The following is a 21,810-nucleotide window of genomic DNA, read 5'->3' as shown; positions in this document are numbered from 1 at the left end:
CCCCTAACTCCTCCGGGCCCCCCCGCGCCCCCAGCTCCGCCGAGCGCCCCGGGCCCCCCCGCGCCCCCAGCTCCGCCGAGCGCCCCGGGCCCCCCCCACCCCTCCCTCCGGGCCCCCCCGCGCCCCAGCTCCGCCGAGCGCCCCGGGCCCCCCCGCCCCCCCAGCTCCTCCGGGCCCCCCCGCGCCCCCCGCTCCCCCGGGCCCCCCCGCCTGCCGGGGCTCAGGAGGCCGCGGTACTTGTCGCTGGGCAGGAAGCCGGGCGCGGCGGGGTCCCGGCACTGCAGCTCCGCCCCGCAGCCCGAGCAGCTCACCCCGCTGGGGGGCACCGAGGGGTCCGGCCGCCCCGGCGCCCGGTGCTGGCGCTTGGGCCGCGGGCCGCGGTCCGGGCGCGGGGGGCGGGCGGCGCGGGGCCCGGCTCGGGCACGTACTCGGGGAAGACGAACGGCTCCTCCTCGCCGCGCGGCTCCCGCAGGGCGGCCAGGGCCCGGCGCCCCGGACACAGCGCGGCGGGGGGGCACGGGGGGGCCCGAGGCCGGGCCAGGGCCCCCAGCAGCGCGCGGCTCAGCCGGAGCATGGGGGACGCGCGGCGGCTCCGCTTCCGCTTCCGGCCACGCGCGGGGACAGCGAGAAGAGCGCCCCCTGCCGGGCAGTGGGTGGGGCTAGAGGTGCGCTAGGCTCCTCCCCTCCCCACTGCGTCCGATTGGCCCGCGCCACGCACGCGCTCCGGGAGGGGCGGCGCACGCGCGTTGGCCGCACGCCCCGCTAGGAACTCGTCGTGCGGTGGCTGTTTCCGGCGGAGCATAGTGCGGAGACGCCAGCCGGGAGCCGCACGCAGCCGCAGTCCGCGCCGGGTCTCCTGCGCGTGCGTGTTGGCGCTCCCCGAGTCCCTCCATCGCGGCGGCGGGTCCGAGTCCGTGGCAGCCGCTGAGGCCCCCCCGCACCGCCAAGATGTACGACGCGGACGAAGGTGAGCGCGGGGGTCCGGGCCCTGCTCCGTCTCCCCGGGAGCCCCGCGCGCTCAGCCAGGCGGGTGCGCGCGCAGGCCCCGGCCCGTGCCCGCGGCGTGTAGCCCCCCCCCCCCCCGCGGGGAGCCCTGCGCAGCCTGGCGCCGAAGGGATGGACCCGCCCGGCACTTGCATCACGTGCCCCGGCAGGGCCTGTGCGTGTCAGTCCCTCTGCCCCCGGAGCAGGCCCCGCCCAACGCCTCGGACCCCAGCCCGCGCGCTTTAGTGCTCTGCCCCAGGCAGCAGCGGCCTCCTGTGCGGGTTTACAGGCCCTTCGCAGCCACAGCCAGGGGTGTTAGAATGGGGGCAATGGAGGAGTCAGGTAGTGGGTGGAATGTCCATCACTAGTCAATAGGCACTTCTGCATTCCTCCTTTGAGATGTACAACAGGGGTTAGCCGGGGAGTCCCCGCTGACCCCGGGCTCCAAGGCTGCCTCTTTGAAACACGCGGCGGTGGCGTTTCAAAGGGGCAGCCGTAGAACCCCGATTCCCCAGCTGATCCTGGGCTCTTCATGGCATTTCCCCAGAACCCAGGGTCAGTTGGGGAGTTCCCAGCCGACCCCAGGCTCCACTGAAATGCTGCGGGGAGCTTTGGCGTTTCAAAGCATCAGCAGCACACAGCTGATCCCCGGCTCAACTGTGCAGCGCTGCCGCTTTGAACTACCCCATCCTCCTTCCTTTTGCTGCCTGTCATAAAGACAGCAAGGGGGAGTGGAAATCGACTAGTCTACTGATTATCTGGTAAGCAAATGCTTATTGGATAGTCGACTAGTCCTTAACATCCCTAGCCCCAGCCAGGATCTCTCCCCTCCAGGGACAATCCCCAGCAACCCTAAAAGCAGCCTGTTAGATCCAGGCCCCAGCATGCTCTCAGTAACAGGCTGTAGCTACAACACAACAGCTCCTGGTCTGGAAAAGGCTCTACACCAGCACAACCTGGCTCCTCCCTCCAAAATGGAGCTTACTAGCTCTCTTCGTCCATGCCTGGAAGAGCCACCGTTCCCTCCTTCTTCCCAAGGGGACTGCACGGGTAATTGGACAGGCATGTGACTGTTCTAATTTCAGCCACTACATGACTATTCCATAGTCCCTGGGGGCAGGGCCAGCAGCCAGTGTGCTCCCCCCTACTCCTGGCCCCATTCCTATGGAGCCCCCTGCTACCCCACACTGCTACCTCTGAAGCCCCAGATATCAATGAACACAAATGTTCCCCCTAATCTTTTCCATGCATGTGCTGATTTTTCCATCCATATGTGGAATAAACTTTTTATGTGCCCTGAGGCATGTGCCAAAGTGCACCTAGCTGCGGATCCTCTCCTAAGCATCTGGGCCACATTTGAATTTCTAAAACCAACTGCACAAGTGCATAGCTTACACTTAAGCCTTACAGGAAACATTGACCAACATTCCATGGTGCTAAGAGCTGAGCAAATACAGAAAAAAACATGGTCCCTGCCCTAAAGATCTTACAGTCTAACTATTACAGGAAAGTTTTGAACAGAGCCTATTGTTAGTCCTCTTACAGGTTTTATTAAGCTCATTAGATTGTAGAAAAGCAAGGTATTTATGTACAGCTGTTGGGTAGTTAGAAGCTATATTCAGCCAAAAAATCTTGAATGAATAGAAAGACTGACCTGAGTGTCCTACTTTCTTGGCAGATATGCAATATGATGAAGATGATGATGAAATCACTCCAGATCTATGGCAAGAAGCATGCTGGATAGTTATTAGGTAACATTAATATTTTTAGAAAGTTTGATAGTAGTGAAGTAAACAGGAAAGTGCACCCTTAGCTTAAAAAAGGATCTAATATTTAATGTGATGAAAGTTCCAAGATTTCATATCCAAAATCATAAATGTTTTCTCTTTAAGAATGAAAGAACTGTTACAAAGAGAGAGTATGAGATTTTAGACCACTGGTCCTATGTATAATTAGCCAAAGATGAATGGTTTTGAAAAGTCAGAGCCCTCCTAGACAATCTGAAAGGTTTTTCTTGTAAATTCAGCACTAACACAATATTTTCTGTTACTGCTTGTGAGTGTAGAGCTACACTATGAGATTACTGCTAAGAAATGCAAAATAGTGAATTGGCAAGTAAAAGTCCCGAACACACAATGTCTTGTATGTGGGTCATCAGGGAACAAAGTTGAGAGATCGGGACATAAATATTTGGCTGTTTTTGAAAGTTTCTTTGGAACAATTGTATTTCAACAGTGTGCTGTGAGACAAAAACAAGAACAATTACATATAGCAATAATGTGTTTTGATTAATTATAGTATGTTTATCTTGAATTTTAAAACCTCTTGATTACATATTCATAAACTATGTTAACTGAGAATTTTTGTTAATTAATGTTCCTGATTTTTTTCTAAGCTCCTATTTTGATGAGAAGGGCTTGGTCCGACAACAGCTGGATTCTTTTGATGAGTTCATTCAGATGTCTGTGCAGAGAATTGTAGAAGATGCACCACCTATTGATTTACAAGCTGAAGCTCAGCATGCTACAGGGGAAGTTGAAGAGCCGGTATGAGTTTCATTCTTTTAATTGTACTGATGTGAAAATTGTGCTGGGGACTCTCATCACAGTTGAACAACTGAAGGCTGCCGCAGCAGATCCAATTAGTGCGTGATATAGCTAAAAAGGAATGCATATGCTACCAGCAAGGGAATGAATGGATCACTAAATAAAGCAATGGCAAAAATAGTTTGTCTGTAACACACTTTATCCAGGGTGAGAAACACAAAAATGTTCAGCACTCATAAGTGGGGTCAGATATTCAAAAGGGCTCAGCTCCCATTGTTCTCATTTGGCACATTACCAAATTTCATTCCTTAACTCCAGAAGCTTGATGGGCTACGCATGAACAGAAAGTCTTTCAAACTTCTGGAACTTAATTTCAAAACATTGAATGTTGCACTTCTGGACACAGTTCATAAAGCTGGCTGGAGCAAAATGATGGTCTTGATAAAAGTTTTAATAACCAAAAGATACTTATTCTCCCACAGAGAAGTAACTAAATAGATTTTTAGTTAGATTGTAAGTTCATTGGGTGGAAGGACTGTCTGTTAGTTCTGTTTATACAACGTCTAGTACAATGGGATCCTGGTCCATGACCAGGGTTACTAGATGCTGTGGTAATACAAATGAAAAATAATATGAAGCTAAAGCAAAATTCTCTGAGCTAAGTATGAAATGTTTCTTCATAAGTTGCAACTTACTGAAAGACGTACGTTATCCATAGTGGGGATTAGAATGGAAGTGCCTTTTCAGTGATATGTTGCTAATGTTAGGCTATAGTCAATCACTTCAAACAATAAGTATATTAAAAGAGAATAATTTTGAATTCTACTGTTGAACATGTAACAGATTTAGAAACAAAAGTCAGTCATGAAACACAATCACAATGGGAAACCTTGAACATCTTATGATCTGAAATACAGCTCTTGAAGCAGCTATAATTAGGTTTAAAAAAAAATCAATAACTGTCCACTTCCATTACCAGATCAGCTCCAGATGCATCCATTTTCTTGTGATGCCTTAGCCAGCTCAGTAGGGAAACTGATAAGTTTGGGCATAAGCAGTCCATACGTACATAGGACTCTTCCACATGGCTCAGCCTTTCCAGAACTTAAGCATCTTGATGTTTTTCTCTAAATTCTCTTGAGTTTATATTACATCTTTGTTAATGAGGCATCCAGTGAAACTTGCGAGTGCAGTTTGTCTATAGACATACAGAAAAGGATTTCCTCTCTAATGTGTGTAGTGGAATCTCTCTGTATGGCATTAAATAAGCTGTAAATTGTTTCATGCATGTTGTGACTTGCCTTTCTGATTATTAAAACTAGCTATTTTGGGTTATTTTCAGCCACGATATTTGCTGAAGTTTGAACAAATCTATCTCTCCAAACCTACGCATTGGGAAAGAGATGGTGCACCTTCACCCATGATGCCCAATGAAGCCAGACTGAGAAATCTTACGTAAGAAGAAGCTCCTTAGCAGCTGATGGGCACCAGGAAGGAACAAATTTGCCATTTAAATTCATAGACTTTTCTCTAATTTTAATTATGAGCTGTAAATTGAAGAGTTACTTCCCTATATTTGATATGAATTACTTGAATATGAAGTATAAAACATCAATGACGCTTTATTACCAAGTAATATAATTTAACAGTATCAACAAGTGCTGGGATTAACTGTATTGTTTCTTTATATTATGCTTTCTCTAGTTTAGAAAACATTGTTGTAATGTTAGAATATAATCCCATAGTGTTTTCTTTTCAATAGGTATTCTGCCCCCTTGTATGTGGACATAACTAAAACAGTTATTAAAGAAGGAGAGGACCAGTTACAGACACAGCATCAGAAAACCTTTATAGGAAAAATTCCTATCATGCTCCGTTCAACATACTGCCTGTTGAATGGCTTGACTGATCGTGATCTCTGTGAACTGAATGAATGCCCTCTTGACCCTGGTGGCTATTTCATTATAAATGGATCAGAAAAGGTGAAGAGTTAGATTTCACACAAGGAAATGGGGTTTTTCTATTTACAATACTGAAAATACCACAGGAGCCATTTCAGTGTGTATGCTATGAAACGTGTTCCTCTTCCCACCAATCACAACATTCTTTTCCCTGTGGCCTGGGAGAGACTCGCTGCTCTGCCCTCAGCAGGGAGCTGCTGCTGACACTGAAGGAGAAGTGTCCCCCCTCGCCAGACAGCTCCATGTGCGAGTCCTGAGCACCTGCTGCGCAACACAGAGGGAACACTGCTCCACAGCTACCCTGCCTCTTCCCCCAAGTGTCCCCTATTCTGGTCCCTGCTCGGTCGATGCCGGCCCCTCTGCTGCTGCTGGAGCGGAGTTCAGCAGGCAGTGGCAGCAGAGGGGCCGGCATGGACCTCGTCTGGTCCGATAAATTCCTTGGTTCAGAACTGGTCAGGTCCCAAGACTGCCAGACCCAGGAGGTGCAGCCTGTCGTACATTCTATTCCATCATATGCCTCGGCAATTAAATTATGTGCCAAGTTCATTCAGTTTGTACCTATGCAAATTCCTTGAGGGGACTATGACTGCACAGCTGTCTGAGGGCATAATACGGCCCTCAGAGCCTCTGCTACTGGTGTGATGAGAAAAAAGAACCTAATCTGGCTTTCATTGCTGGCTGAATTTTTTTTATTTGTGCACCAAGCATATTTGATATGGAAATTGAGACACTATCCACACAATCTTCTGATGCTATTTTTACAGTCTTTTCCAACAGAACGCCTCAAGGGTTAGCATGTTGTAAGACATCTATGGCAGCAGTACCTAAACGCAGCATTACTAGAAAATGCATTAAATGTGTCCTAAAACCTTCTTGGAGTGTCTCTTGTTTCTGGTGTGCCGTATTCAGTAATACTGTTACAGTGCATTTTCTTAGAACTCCATTCTTTAAAGGTGAAAAACACCAGCCCAATGAGCAGTTTTCAGCCAATAACAATGTGCACATAGTTACATGATGGGCATAACAAGTACTGTTATGCTATTGTATAGCACAGCCAATAAGGATACAGTACAAACCAGATTTAATAGCTGGGTAAGAGCAAGAGGGACAAATTGACAAAAAATAGAAATAGGCTTTAAGTCATTTTAAAAACTATACATCTTACAGATATTGCCTGTTTATATTTACTTACTGTAAATATACTCTTCCCTGGTTATTTACCATACTTTTGTTTCCAATATAGGTTTTGATTGCTCAAGAGAAGATGGCTACAAACACAGTGTATGTCTTTGCAAAAAAAGATTCAAAATATGCTTACACAGGAGAGTGTAGATCCTGCCTGGAGAATTCCTCTCGACCAACAAGTACTATATGGGTTAGCATGCTGGCCAGAGGAGGGCAGGTATGCATGACCGGCAGTTTAATAGTGGTGGATATGTTATACTTTGTGGAGGTTTTTCTTTAAGTAGTATTGAAGTTTAGAGGTTTCTGGAGAAACTGTTATATAGTCTATTAAATATGTGTTTGTGATCATATTTTAAAATATTCTAGAATTAAATGAAAAATTTAGATGCTTTTTGACATTCATAGTTTAAAAACAGATGTATTAGAAATGGGGCACATCTAATCTAATATTTATGGTTGTGTATGTGGTTATTCTTTTCAGTTTGAAAAACCCCTATTTATCCCTCTTGTCTAAGAACTTTTATTCAGGACAACTGAAGTCCAGAAAATGGTTGGTTGGTTGGTTTGAAATTAAATGCATTTGAGACTGATCTTCCTTGTGTTTTTCCCCACCCACAGGGTGCAAAGAAGAGCGCTATAGGTCAGCGCATTGTAGCCACTCTGCCATACATCAAACAAGAAGTGCCCATCATTATTGTTTTCCGTGCATTAGGTTTTGTATCCGACAGAGACATTCTGGAGCACATAATTTATGACTTTGAAGATCCTGAGATGATGGAAATGGTAACATACATTAAATAATGATATGAATCCATGGTGTAAAATAGGTGGTGTTAAGTGAGCTTAAGTCTGTGTACTTCTACTATATTCAAAGCATCCTACCCATATTCTACTTTATAATTTTAGGACTCATATACCATATAAATCTTATATATGTTAGGATTTTTGCATTGGTTAATATAATAAAGGTTCCTTTGCATAAAACAATTATGACAAATATACATTTACCAAAGTGCTTGTTTGGGAATGGAAGAGTGCTGTTGACTGTCCAGAGTTACAGGTCTGATCCTGCTCCATTCAAATCAGTGGCAAAAATCCCGCTGGTGTTAGTGAAGCAGGGGCAGGCTCAGAGCACACTCCTGCAGTAAAGTCTTCTAACCTATCTTTCCATGCACTGCTTAGTGGATGAAGGTTTTACTTCAGCTATTACCACTTACTACATTTTATTTTCAAGTCAAACATGCTTAATTGTAACTTCAGAAAGTAATTCTGCATGCACTGCTCCTTTTGCATTAATATCTTCTTTTCGAATACCTGAATAAGTTCCCTGCTGCCCCTTTGCAAATCTGTGACTGCAATATAACAGAGAATTTTATTTAGAATTTGTTGTTTTTATGTAAAATGTCATTAGCTAGAACTTCCTGAAAAGAATTTTCATAGAGAGCTACATAACTGAAATCCTGAATCATCCAGGAATGTTTTTGTCTATTTCCCGCCAATCTTCTGATACAAAGATGTTGCCTCCTTTTTGTGCATTAGGTCAAACCTTCCTTAGATGAAGCATTTGTCATTCAGGAACAGAATGTTGCATTAAACTTCATCGGGTCAAGAGGTGCAAAGCCTGGTGTGACCAAAGAGAAAAGAATAAAGTATGCGAAAGAAGTCTTACAGAAGGAGATGCTTCCACATGTTGGTGTCAGTGACTTTTGTGAAACCAAAAAGGCCTATTTTCTGGGGTATGTCTTGTTTTTATCTTAAATTCTGTCATCCATCTGAAAGGCACGCTGTCAATTCAAAGTGGATTAAAAATGTAATTGAGATATTTATGAAATTAGAAGATTTACCTGGCATTGCTTGGGTCCTTAAGGGCAAGGGGGCTGTGGGTGTGGGGGGTTCAGGAGTCAGGGCAGGACTCTGCTGCTGTCTGATTGCAGACTTCCGGTTCCAGGTGAGGTATGTGGCTGACTGGTCAGTTTGAACCCCTAGTGCTCATAGCGCTGAGGTTCTGCTGTATTGTTAATGCGTTGCTTGAGTTGACAGTGTGGTTGCAGTGGAGGCTGACGACTGACTGAAAGGCCGTGTAGTCTTTTCTTCATCACTAGAATTATTGGTGGTAGGCACTTGTTCAGTGCCTAATGGCAGGCAGGCAGGTCCTGCATCAATGCTACAGTTCAGCAAGTTGGTGGCTTCCATGCTCGTACAGAGCTCCACTGACTTATTTGGGGCCTAAATTAGACAACCCAGGACAGAGGGAAAGCACACTGGTTGGGCAGGTGAAGGGCCAAGCCCAAAGAGGGTTAGATTGATTTTTTTTTTTAATTCTTCCCATAGGGTCTGTGTTGACTTGAAAAGCAGTGGGTTTTAGGACTTGTGCTTATTAAACTGGTAAAGAAGTCTGTTTAGAAATGAAATAATTTCATTTGATTTAGAACTGATTTATAGGGACCCCTAGTGGATATATTCTGTGAATACTTGTCTGGTCTTGGTGATGAATGTCTGGCTCGAATTAAAATACAAAGCAAGTTTTCTTCTGTTTTTAGGTACATGGTTCATAGATTACTACTGGCAGCTCTGGGCAGAAGAGAACTGGATGACAGAGATCATTATGGCAACAAAAGACTAGATCTGGCAGGGCCGTTGCTTGCATTCTTGTTCAGAGGGTAAGCATGAGAAACAGTTGTAGGTATTTAATGATATTTCAGTGTTAAAAAGGGTCTGATTTCATGTCATAGTTATTGGGAACATAAAACTGGTAGACAAGAACAGACCATTGTTTGAGTTCTGATATCCCATTTCCGACTATGACCAGTCACACAGTCTTCAGGGGAAGGTACAAGTCACTCTGTACAATTATGGATTAACCTGTCCATGGGAAGACACTTCTCTGAACTCCAGGCAATTAGTTGCTGGCTTATGCCATGTGTAAACCCCTCATGCTACACCTCTGTATTTATGCTGCCTAATATACTATGGATGGAAACTTTATCCATGTAAAAGTGTAATTTTTTTTGACTCCTCTAAAGCATTTCACCTGTGTTCTGTTTTCAAGAACTTCTCCATAAATCCACCTGGTTCAGTTGACTGGCTACAGAACATTGACTGCAGTTAACACTTCCTGGCTTCTGACAATCCCCTCTTTTTGCTTTCTTTAACAGAATGTTTAAGAATTTGCTCAAAGAAGTGAGAATATACGCACAGAAATTTATTGACAGAGGGAAAGATTTTAACCTGGAACTGGCAATTAAGACAAGGATTATATCAGATGGTTTGAAGTACTCGTTAGCTACTGGAAACTGGGGTGATCAGAAGAAAGCTCACCAGGCCAGGGCAGGAGTCTCTCAGGTAATGTGGCTACAAGATGCTTAGCCCGGGAATAACTCTAGCCATGTCAAAGGCTTTATCCACCTCCCCAGAATGCTTGTATAAAACCTCCCATTAGGATTCGGGCCTCTCAGAGTTTTACGTTGGCTGAGGAGTCACTACAAAGCATTACTGGCTACATTAAAGGAGACCAGTGTTCCCTGTGTCAGCCCTACTGCAGAAGTTGCTGAATGCCCAAAGGTGTGCACACAACTTCTGCCAGTAGAGTAATGCCTAGTGGAAAGCTAGCTGTGACCCTTGGATGCCAACTGGCAAAGCGCATGCCATATTGTAACTCGCATCCTGAGAGACACTGGTTGCCCCATAACAGTGCTTCTCTGAAACGTGTCGTGTAAGGCACCCTATCCAAGCTGGCAACACACTGGTTGTTAATGTTGTGGGATACGTGTTCGGGTGGTGTGGAAAGAATTAGGGATGCGTGCTAGAAATACGTTCTGAAAATGTTTGGCAAGAAGTACCTAAGCACAGCCTGTCCTACACGAAGGATTGTTGTTTGCCTGCTTGACTCTCTCCAGTGTAAATTGAGCGAGGTGGCCAGAAACCAGCTGAATACATTTACACATTCGGTAAATAAAGTCTTTAACCTCACAAGTGGGGGAAATGGCTCCTTTGGCTCCTGAAAAGGGATGGCAACTAGATCACCAGTCCTGGCTAAATAGAAAATAGGCTCAGGGAAATAGAGGCAGAAACAGCCATTTTGGGATCCGTCATCTGAGTGACAAAAGAGACAGAGCTCTCCAAATCTGTGAGTTGGACCCTTCAGCCAAAAGGGTCGCTGGGAACTGATCGTAAGTGAAAGCTACTCAAGTTAAGGCTTAGCCACTGGACTGTGTTTAGTTTGTTTGTAACCTTTCATGTTTTCACTCTTGCAGTCACTTGAATCTGTGGGTGGTTAAACTTGTGTTATTACAAAACCATCTCAGTGATTTTTATAGTGAGGTGAAGTGTGAGTCTTCAGCTAATCTAATGGGCTATGGTGTGCTCAGTCTTTTGGGAGGCAGCAACCAACTGCTATGAGTGTTCAGTTAGAGGAACTGGGCACTGCAGAAAGACTTCTCTGGGGAACTTGGGTTCACTGTGGACTGGCAGAGTCCTGAAGAGTTTGCAGGGCAGGCAGACAAGTTAGTGTGTCGGGATGCTGACTCAGCTTACCAGCAGCAAAGCTAACTGCTGCTGAGGAAGAGAAGAGTGGCTCGCAGTTCTGCGTGACTTGGGAAGACATCTCACTAGTCTAAGACAAAAGGAGGCAAACTGAAAGACTTATGTCTGGTTAGCATTACTTTGTTGAAAGGCCTAAAGATAGTTGTCAAGCCAGGTGGTAATTGACTTCCTTCTGAAATAAGTAAGGCTAATAAATTGCAAATGGGTTTGGTTTGAAATGAAGAGTAGAGCTTGAATGCCTAATTTAACAACTTACTTTCGTATGTAGGTGTTAAACCGCCTGACCTTTGCATCTACGCTTTCCCACTTGAGACGCTTGAATTCTCCGATTGGTAGAGATGGCAAACTAGCAAAGCCCAGACAGCTGCACAATACGTTGTGGGGGATGGTCTGTCCTGCTGAGACTCCCGAGGTAAGCCAAGTTAATTGAAACACATGCTTGTCTTATGGTAGTAATCTAACATCTGCAGATTTGCTGCAGTATGCCAACATGCAACTGCATTTTATTTTTGCCATTTAATTGTAAATTTCAGATTTAAAGTTAATTTGCAGTGAAGGTATCACTTGTTTAACTAATAAAGTAATTGATGTCTGCATCCACTATAGATTCTGTGTGTGTGTTCTAGGACAGTGTTTCTCAACCTTTTTTTATAAAGCACCCCTTTAAAAAAGATACCCCCAGTACCTACAGTTTTCAGGCAGACAATTTTTCTTCTACCATCACAACACATTTGTTTAAACAACTTAATTGTAGCCAAACAACTTAATCGTAGCGGGTGACACAATTTTTGGGTGTAAAAAGTACAAAAATAATAGTGCTATAAAACTTAACAAAAATACAGTTCTCTCCAAATTTCACTTGTGTTGACATATCCCCCCAGACTTCTCTCAAGTACCCCTAAGGGTACTCATACCACTGGCTGAGGAACACGGTTCTAGGAAACAATCTGTCTAGCCTTTTCAGATGCACATTGTAAAAACTAACAAACCAAAAAACCGAAATCTGTTTGCTAGGGCCATGCAGTAGGACTTGTGAAGAATTTAGCCTTGATGGCTTACATTTCTGTGGGGTCTCAGCCATCTCCGATTCTGGAATTTTTAGAAGAATGGAGTATGGAAAATCTGGAAGAAATCTCCCCAGCAGCCATTGCAGAGTATGTATAAAGAAGTTTTTCTGAATACATTTAAAAATGTGTAATTCAAAACAGCTTTTTCAAATCATTCTGGGTTTCCTTTTCACAGCGCAACCAAGATCTTTGTTAATGGCTGCTGGGTAGGAATACACAAAGATCCAGAACAGCTGATGAACACACTAAGAAAACTACGTCGTCAGATGGACATCATTGTGTCAGAGGTAAAGTTTCTGAATGAACATCCATGTAAGTTCTAGCTGTAAAGGATGGAATGTAGTAGGCAGAACACACCTTTCCAAGGTCTGAGTACAAGCAGAAATCCTTTCAGATCAGACTTCAAAGGGTGCCACTAACACCATATTTACAGAGAATTTAGCTGAAAACTGCTTATAAATGGCTCCGCCCTTCTTGTGAGCGCCCCTCGGTGGCCATGGGGAGTCTTGTTGTCTCTCTACCCAGGTGTCTGAGGGATAGGAAGTATCTGGTATGTGGCCTGGGACCAGGCTTCTTCTTACTCCCTGTTGTGGCTGCTAGGGGTTGGGGGGGACGAGGCCTGCCCACTCCTCTGGGACTTGGCCCAGGGACCCTATAAGTAGCAGTTACCTGCTTAGTCTCAAAGAGGTCAGTTGCTGTCACGTTCCCTGGGCCACTTCCCGGGAAGCTGCTCTGCTTAGCCCTTTCTCTTGGGCCTTGTGGTCAAGTCCTTCCTGTCCAGAGTTCTGCAAGGGTTGCTGTTGGCTTACCGGCTAGTCTTCAGCCATTGGACCTGGTTCTGACAAGGTCTGAAGTCCAGCTCCCGCTCGGAGCTGTCCAGAGTGTTGCTGTTCTCCTAGTCAGCCCTTAGGTCTGCTTGGGTCGAGCTCCAGGAAGGAACTGCCAAGCCCTGGCCCAGCAGCTTCTTTTATATCGGCCTGCTGCACCCGGATTGGCTGCAGCAGAGGCTGCCATTCTGTTCTGCTTGGAGGTCCTCTCTTCTGCTCCTGTTGCTGGGGAGAGTGTGGAAAGGCCTCCAGGGAGATCAGGGCCTAGTCTGCTCCATCACACTGCCCGTCTATAAATCATAGAATCATAGAATAATAGGACTGGAAGGGACCTCGAGAGGTCATCGAGTCCAGCCCCCCGCCCTCAAGGCAGGATCAAGCTCCGTCTACACCATCCCTGACAGATGTCTATCTAACCTGTTCTTAAATATCTCCAGAGAGGGAGATTCCACCACCTCCCTTGGCAATTTATTCCAATATTTGACCACCCTGACAGTTAGGAATTTTTTCCTAATGTCCAATCTAAACCTCCCCTGCTGCACTTTAAGCCCATTACTCCTTGTCCTGTCCTCAGAAACCAAGAGGAACAAATTTTCGCCTTCCTCCTTGTGACACCCTTTTAGATATTTGAAAACCGCTATCATGTCCCCCCTTAATCTTCTTTTTTCCAAACTAAACAAGCCCAGTTCATGAAGCCTGGCTTCATAGGTCATGTTCTCTAAACCTTTAATCATTCTTGTCGCTCTTCTCTGTACCCTTTCCAATTTCTCCACATCTTTCTTGAAATGTGGCGCCCAGAACTGGACACAGTACTCCAGCTGAGGCCTAACTAGTGCAGAATAGAGCGGCAGAATGACTTCACGAGTTTTGCTTACAACACACCTGTTGATACAACCTAGAATCATATTTGCTTTTTTTGCAACAGCATCACACTGTTGACTCAAATCAACCCCGTTTAAAAGAGTGCTCATATTGCAGCGCACTGTAGACAGTAGCTTTATAGGTCCTGCAGTGTGTTACTTGACTCTTACTCCATGGTTCCTTGAAAAAACTCAAATCTGTGTACTCATTAATTGTCATTGTTTGCATATGCAGGTCTCTATGATCAGGGATATTAGGGAACGAGAAATCCGCATCTATACTGACGCTGGCAGAATCTGCAGGCCGCTTTTAATTGTAGAAAAACAAAAGCTGCTGTTGAAGAAGAGGCATATTGACCAACTAAAAGAACGAGAGTATAACAACTACAGGTAAGAAGTCTCCCCAGAGCAAGGCAAATGTCTTGCTCTTCCTTCCCAGTGAGATGCATGCTTCTCGGACTTTAGCTGAATCCGCAAGCCACCTTTGTATTTAAAACGGTGTCACTTGACTGCTGTGTGTGTTACGCAGCATTGCTTAGCATCGCAAATCAAGGCAGTGGGGTTTTCCTTAAGTGTAGGCAAGACAAGTCTTGCTTTTTGACAGCACTAATGAAATGATTGTTGGAATAGTGAGGCACTGAGACAGTTTGGTTCAGTTGGCAGGACCTCGTGGCCAGTGGTGTAGTAGAATACATCGATACGCTAGAAGAAGAGACTGTGATGCTGGCAATGACTCCAGATGACCTGCAGGAGAAAGGAGTCGCTTACTGTTCAACGTACACACACTGTGAGATTCACCCATCCATGATCCTAGGAGTTTGTGCATCTATTATTCCTTTCCCTGATCACAACCAGGTCAGTAGCCCCGCTTCATTTATTTTTGGCCTCTTGCTTTTAAAGTTAATAAGAATCGAATACAAACCGCAGATAAAAAGGTGTTTGTAACATATACAGACACACGTATGCATGAAGAGTTTAACGGAGCTTCTTTTCTTGCCTTCATAGTCTCCTAGGAACACGTATCAGTCTGCTATGGGTAAACAGGCTATGGGAGTTTATATTACAAACTTTCACGTCCGTATGGATACACTAGCCCATGTGCTGTATTACCCTCAGAAACCCCTTGTGACTACACGCTCTATGGAGTACTTGCGATTTCGAGAGCTGCCAGCAGGTATGTTGTGGATTAGTGAGTAACCCTACAATGCGTTGCATAAAACAGCGGTTCCCTGCCGTCGGGCCACAGCAGCTGCCGAACCTCAAGCTGGCTGTTCACGGCGGTTCAGCTCCGGCAGCCGTGGTGGCTCAGTCATGGCAGGAGGCACCTTCCTCCCTCCTCTGCGCTTGGGGAGGGAGCATGCGTGCCGCCAACAGCCCCCCCCACATGGCTGCTTTTGCTGGTGGCAGAAGGAGGCACCTTCCTCCTTTTCCCGGTAATGGCAGCTACGGGGCCTCTACGCTCTGCCCATGTGGCCACTTTTGCTACTGGTAGCGCTGAGATGGCAGGAGGAGGAGGTGCTGCCTCCCCAGCAATGGCAGCCTGGCCGGGGCTTCACACTTTGCTCCTCCCCATGCGTGGGGGTGCAAGACACGTGCGAGGAGGGCGGGGATGCGAAGGAGGGGGGACGTGCAGACCTCCATCAGCCGCTCCCCCTGGGGGGCAGCCTCACTCTGGGCAGTGTTAGGGTGGATGGGGCAAAGGGGTGTTGGGTGAGGGCATGGTGGGGTCTCGGGGCAATAGGGTGTTGGCATGGACTGTTGGAGTCAGAGGTTGAAGGGTCAAAGGGCATGGGGCGTAGGGGTGGATGTAGTCGAAGGGTAGGCACTAGGAAGCAAAGGGCTGGGTTGGGGCTAGGAGGCCAGGCAACATTGTATTTGCATATCTGCATATTCATTATTTGCATAATGAACATGCAAATATGCAAATAAAATGTTACTGGTCTGCCAAAGGCTTATGAATAGGTTTGTCACCAGTCCCTGGCATAAAGAAGGTTTGGAACCAATGGCATATAACATATATTGTACACAAATACCAGCACTTGAAGCCTATTCATTTATTGTGCTTAGGAGTAAATTGTGGTCATTCACACTGGTATGCCCTGTAATCTGGACATCATCAACTATAGGGAAACCCTCTCAGCGTAGCACTGACACTGACACTGACACCACAGCATGTGTGCAGTGGAAACAGCTGGAAAGAATTTATTTTTCATCGGTATTTGTTAGATCTCCACAAGGGGTCGCTGTTGTATTGAGAGGTCTAGTCTACGATATACACTGATTTGTATTCCGTACCACAGAGCCTCTATTTGTCTGTAGGTAGTGAAGATTTGCTTTAATAAATGGTCCAGCAAGATAAATATATAGAACACAATTCATTTTGAATGAAGAAACCTTGCCTATATAAGCTGTAGGTCCTGTAAACATTTGGTTCTTACTGCATTACAGGTATCAACTCAATTGTGGCTATTGCTTCATACACTGGTTATAATCAGGAAGACTCGGTCATCATGAACCGCTCTGCTGTCGATAGAGGTTTTTTCAGGTATGGGTTGCTGGACTTCGACCCATAGAGAAGTCCTCATGTCCATTTTACTCCTTTTGGAGACTTAATCTTTACCAGTCTCTACTTGGCTGTCTAAAGGACGTAATATGTCTTTCCTGAGCCTTTGGGCCAATTTTAACTTGGAGCACAACCACATATTTTAAAATGCTATCCACACCTGCTTACTGTTGATTATTACTAGTGTGTTGAAATGTACAGGTCTGTTTCAAACGATTTTTGTTTAAAAAAGGTCACTTCCCAAATTTTACAACTGCCACAGCAGAAAGATGCAAAGGAACAAGCCTAGTGATTAGGGCCAACGTTAAAAACATGACAACCTTTTTCCTGCTCCTGCTTTATAGTTAGCTCTTGAGCCCTTCCCTGATTCATGTTCCTATGTAAATTAAATGTTAATAGGATTTGGATGTCTTCTTACTTGAGCGGTCAGTTAAGTGAACCGCTTGTTGCTAGGTAATTGGGCTTCTTAATATAATGCTATCGTTAGCCAGGGACATGGTAAATGCTTGCACAGAAGATTTTCACATGGGTCCTAGAACAAGAAACACAGTTGCCATTATTGGTGCAAATAGTCATTGATATGACCTAGCACCGCTTCACCACAATTGCATCTGAATTCTGTAATAGACACAGTCATGCTGTCTTTTGGCCATCTAGATCACATTTTGTTCTACTCTGGGTTGGATAGAGCTAAAAGACAGAGGTGCAGTCACGTCTGTGTATCAGTTTACTTCTGTAGAATAAGAAATGAAACGTGGTGCTGGATTTTTATAGTTCACATTGATATTTATAGCACCAAGTGAGCATTGGTTATCTTCACTGGCACGTTTTAAAAATAAAAAGAAATTTTAAACTTCCAAGTATGGCTGTGCATCTCTAGGCTGGCATGTTAGACAGCATTTTAAAAAAGAAAAATGGAAAAACCTGAGTAAAAGGAAAGCACTCCAGTGCACTTGGGGTGTACTTCATGGATGCTGGGGGCAAATGTTTTAAATGACTCATTACAGTACACATGATGTTTGTGTACCCATTAAAACATCATCTACCTCATATAATAGATGAGTGGTTTTTTTTAACATCAGTATTTTCATACCCTTGAGAGGCCCACATTTTGGGTGATACAGTAAACTTCTGATAATCCGGCACCTTTAGGACTCGGGGGTGCCGGATTATCAGATATGCTGGACTATCGGAAGGGGGGCCTCAGGGGTCTGTGGTGGAGTGGGGGGGATGTGCCCCTCGGTGCTGCAGGACCAACCCGGCAGCACCCCAGATGCTCTGCCCCAGACTTCCCCAAGTCAGCCGCTGCTGAAACTGACCAGCAGCTGACTCAGGGAAGCTGAGGGCAGAGCTGCTCCAATTGTCCGGCTGCCCGGAGCACTTCCAGGTTCCAGATGGTGCTGGACCATCAGGAGTGCCGGACCATTGGATGCCGGACCAATGGAGTTTTACTGTAATTAGTTTTAAGATACAGCTTTTATGAAATCTAGGAATTTTTCTGGAAAAAGTCAATAAAAACAAAAAGGGCCTCAGTTGTGATGTAGTTGTGGCTATAGCATACAACTTACAAAATAACACTGATATCTAAACTCAAGTTTTTTTTCTTTTAAAAATTTCTTTCAGATCTGTGTTCTATCGCTCATATAAAGAACAAGAGTCCAAGAAAGGATTTGACCAAGAAGAGGTTTTTGAAAAACCTACACGTGAAACTTGTCAGGGTAAGATGGAAGAAACAAAGCCTGTGATTAACAGCCAGACTGAGTCCAGCATGTTAATGTTTGTTTATGTTGCATTGTAAACATGTAAATGATTAAATTTGTGCTCCTAGAACAAAGAAACTTGTATGGTTAGTTAAGCAAAAATTCCCTTTCTGGATATGTTAGCAGCGCATTGGCTAGAATCTGCGTTTGCTAATATGTCATGAATTCACAGTGTACTGTGACAAACTGCAAGGGGGTGTGTCTGTGTCTGTGTCTGTGTCTGTGTGAGAGAGCGAGCGAGCGCAATACTTTGTAGGGTTTTCGGCTCTGAATGAATGTGTCTCATCTCAGGTATGAGGCATGCCATCTATGACAAACTCGATGATGATGGTTTGATAGCACCTGGTGTACGTGTGTCAGGAGACGATGTCATCATTGGCAAGACAGTAACTCTGCCTGAGAACGAAGATGAACTGGAAAGCACTAACAGGCGGTACACGAAGAGGGACTGTAGCACTTTCCTACGAACTAGTGAGACTGGTATTGTGGACCAGGTCATGGTAACCCTTAACCAGGAAGGATACAAGTTTTGCAAAATTAGGGTGAGTTCTGGTGCCTGTGGCTCCTGGGTTTAAAAGGCATATATATATATATATATATATATATATAAGTCACTGATCTGATGTTCTCTGTTGCCTCCAGGTGCGTTCTGTGAGAATCCCACAAATTGGAGACAAATTTGCCAGCAGGCATGGTCAGAAGGGTACCTGTGGTATCCAGTACAGGCAAGAGGTAGCGATGTCTTTTCCTCTCATGCTTGTATATCTCAGTGAAAGTTGCTTATAAATGTGGATTGCCTGCAAAATGTTACCTTAATCTATGGATTTAAATTTAACCTCTATTCAGTTCTTATTGTTTAAAAAGTCTTTGAATCTCTGAAGTTGAATTGGATTTTTATTTTGTTGGATCTTCCTAGCTTCTAACAAGGCATAATGAGAATCTCTTTCCTGCTTTAGGATATGCCTTTCACCTGTGAAGGTATCACCCCTGACATAATCATCAATCCTCATGCCATCCCTTCCCGTATGACAATTGGTCACTTGATTGAATGTCTTCAAGGGAAGGTAAGGAGAGCTAAACTCTGAGAAGCAAACTGCATTTGTTTGCCCTTGTGGACAGATCTGCTAGTTCCCAGTATTTCTTAACCCGCTAAAGAATGACAGATTCCCATTTGAGGCTCTAGTAGCAAAAGGAAATGGGTATTAATCCATATGGAGGACCTAGAGACTCACCATGCCTTTATAGCAGAATTTCTCTGTTGCTTTTATTGACGGAATTACTACAGAAGCACAGGTAACCCTAAAAATCCTTAAGCATTCTCCTAATCTATGGCAAAGCAGTAAGAGTTAGGCTAGAGCTAAGTGCTTCTGAAAATCCCACATCTAAGTTTTGTTCAACAGAAAAATATCCATTGCATTAGAAAGCTGTTTGGATACAGTCCTGGCCATTGGGCCTGAAATCTTAAGAGCGGGAGGAGCTTAGCTTTTTCAAGTGCCTGCATGATGTCTGCCTACTCACACATAGAAGGCACAGCTTGTGTGTATAAAACTCACAGTACTCAGCAAAGCCTTTTTTGCCTAGGTATCGGCAAACAAGGGAGAAATTGGTGATGCTACACCTTTTAATGATGCTGTCAATGTGCAGAAGATTTCCAATCTACTCTCAGATTATGGCTATCATCTCCGAGGAAATGAGGTAGTGTGTTCAAAATGCCAGTCTAGCTAAACTTTATTGGTCTGTTCCAATAAACTTTGTTAATATGTCTATTTTAGGCTTGGGCTGCAGTGACTGTGTGCTTTACTTCAGGTTCTGTACAACGGCTTCACTGGACGCAAAATCACATCACAGATCTTCATTGGTCCTACTTATTATCAGAGGCTGAAACATATGGTAGATGACAAAATTCATTCTCGAGCAAGAGGGCCCATTCAGATTCTTAACAGGCAACCAATGGAAGGCAGATCTCGGTAAGAACTTTTGTGGATTTTCTGTATTATGAATCCTTCAAGTCCCTTTGTTGAGTTGCTCAAGTAGAGAAGAATTCGCTGCCTCGGCTGTGTACCTAGATCTAAATTGGCGTATCCAGTTGGAGCTGGTGGCAGTGTGCTTGGGTTTGGACAGGTAAAACATGACTTAGTCCTTTGTATCAGTTTGGGGGGGTTGTGGTTCAAACACTACATTGTCATATCTTGTGGGAACGTTCTTAGGCTGGGGACTGGTAGTAGGAGCAGCAGTTTTATTAATTTGGCTGACTTCTCCCCGGTGACTTTATTTTTTGGGGAAGGAAAGAGATGACCACTGTTTGGGTACAAAGGGGCATCAACTTGTGATACTGCTGATGTGTTTGTACAGCACTTTCCACGTTAGCTCCTGGAATCATGATTTCTGACCAGCTTTTTATTCCCCCGTTTGCAGAGATGGCGGCCTTCGTTTCGGAGAGATGGAGCGAGACTGTCAGATTGCTCATGGAGCAGCTCAGTTTTTGAGAGAGAGATTGTTTGAGGCTTCAGACCCATACCAAGTTCACGTTTGCAATCTGTGTGGAATAATGGCAATAGCTAACACAAGGACACACACTTACGAGTGCAGGGGCTGCCGTAATAAAACACAGGTACGTATGGATTTCCTCTGCAAATATTTCTACTTGATGTCCACACCAAAATGATGAAAAGGAGTATGATGGTGAGTGAGGATGAAGAGCAAGTAGTAAACACAAATTCACCCAAAAGTTGCTCTAACTGCAAAGGTTTTGTTTTTTCTAAATGCCAGAGTTCACTCATGTTTCTCTATAATTGCTAGAGTTTGGGCTGCATAATTTGGCAGGAAATTTCACTTGTGTATTTTATAATACTGGGAGAACTTAACTAATTGCAACTATTAAATATTAACTTTGGGGTAAAAAAACTGCTACAGGAAAATTCATGTCATGGCTTTGCCACTCTAACTCTTCAGAATATTATGTTTTGGTTGGAGGTGTTGCCCATTCGAGGTTCTGATTTTCTACTAGGAAGTACTTCTGTACTTGTGTTATAAACATATGTGCTTCATCATTTAGAGCTGCTTTCATGCAGGGGGTGATGGAGTAAAAATTACTTAATATGCACTCCTGTATGGGGAACTGCTTTCAGCGACAGTGCGCCGTGTTCCATTGCTACTAATGAGACGCATTGCTGGAAAATGTACCTGCAATTTATTAGTAAACCTTGCCATATGCTTTGTATTGCCTGCTCAATGGATTAGAGGCCAATTACATTTTATAAAGGGAAGGGAAATTACAGGTTTTGAATTTAAATATGGAAGCTTATATGCAAAGTATAAACTGTAAACAGGATTGTTTTTCTCTACCATAACTCGATTATTCCTTTAGGCTCTAAGGAGCTTAACCATCTGGTAACACATAGTTAATATGCACAGATAAAACGTCTTGGAGCAATACCGTGTTGCTTTGTTAGTCTGGATCCTATAGAGGACCCGTCAACACTATTAAGTAAGGCCACATTGGATGGAGTGTGATC

The 21,810-nt window shown here is 44.7% G+C and overlaps 1 protein-coding gene across 1 annotated transcript in view; it reads left to right on the top strand.

Moving 5' to 3' along the window:
* The first annotated feature begins 799 nt into the window (after nt 1-799).
* POLR2B (RNA polymerase II subunit B) overlaps nt 800-21,810 on the top strand; it is a 21,485-nt gene continuing 474 nt past the window's right edge. The window contains exons 1-24 of the mRNA XM_075929216.2: nt 800-967; nt 2,663-2,735; nt 3,380-3,530; nt 4,873-4,985; nt 5,293-5,512; nt 6,735-6,893; nt 7,295-7,459; nt 8,216-8,412; nt 9,217-9,336; nt 9,832-10,018; nt 11,487-11,630; nt 12,233-12,372; nt 12,461-12,572; nt 14,208-14,362; nt 14,629-14,827; nt 14,978-15,146; nt 16,421-16,517; nt 18,159-18,253; nt 18,587-18,837; nt 18,938-19,027; nt 19,252-19,359; nt 19,877-19,990; nt 20,102-20,262; nt 20,711-20,906. Of these exons, the coding sequence (XP_075785331.1) occupies nt 949-967; nt 2,663-2,735; nt 3,380-3,530; nt 4,873-4,985; nt 5,293-5,512; nt 6,735-6,893; nt 7,295-7,459; nt 8,216-8,412; nt 9,217-9,336; nt 9,832-10,018; nt 11,487-11,630; nt 12,233-12,372; nt 12,461-12,572; nt 14,208-14,362; nt 14,629-14,827; nt 14,978-15,146; nt 16,421-16,517; nt 18,159-18,253; nt 18,587-18,837; nt 18,938-19,027; nt 19,252-19,359; nt 19,877-19,990; nt 20,102-20,262; nt 20,711-20,906 (3,435 nt within the window). The 5' untranslated portion in view covers nt 800-948. The remainder of the gene's footprint in view (nt 968-2,662; nt 2,736-3,379; nt 3,531-4,872; nt 4,986-5,292; nt 5,513-6,734; nt 6,894-7,294; nt 7,460-8,215; nt 8,413-9,216; nt 9,337-9,831; nt 10,019-11,486; nt 11,631-12,232; nt 12,373-12,460; nt 12,573-14,207; nt 14,363-14,628; nt 14,828-14,977; nt 15,147-16,420; nt 16,518-18,158; nt 18,254-18,586; nt 18,838-18,937; nt 19,028-19,251; nt 19,360-19,876; nt 19,991-20,101; nt 20,263-20,710; nt 20,907-21,810) is intronic.

This window comes from Pelodiscus sinensis, chromosome 4, assembly GCF_052426305.1.
Source record: "Pelodiscus sinensis isolate ZL-2025 chromosome 4, ASM5242630v1, whole genome shotgun sequence".
In the NCBI taxonomy this organism is placed as follows: Eukaryota; Metazoa; Chordata; order Testudines; family Trionychidae; genus Pelodiscus; species Pelodiscus sinensis.
This window is presented reverse-complemented; position numbering and strand designations above follow the sequence as displayed.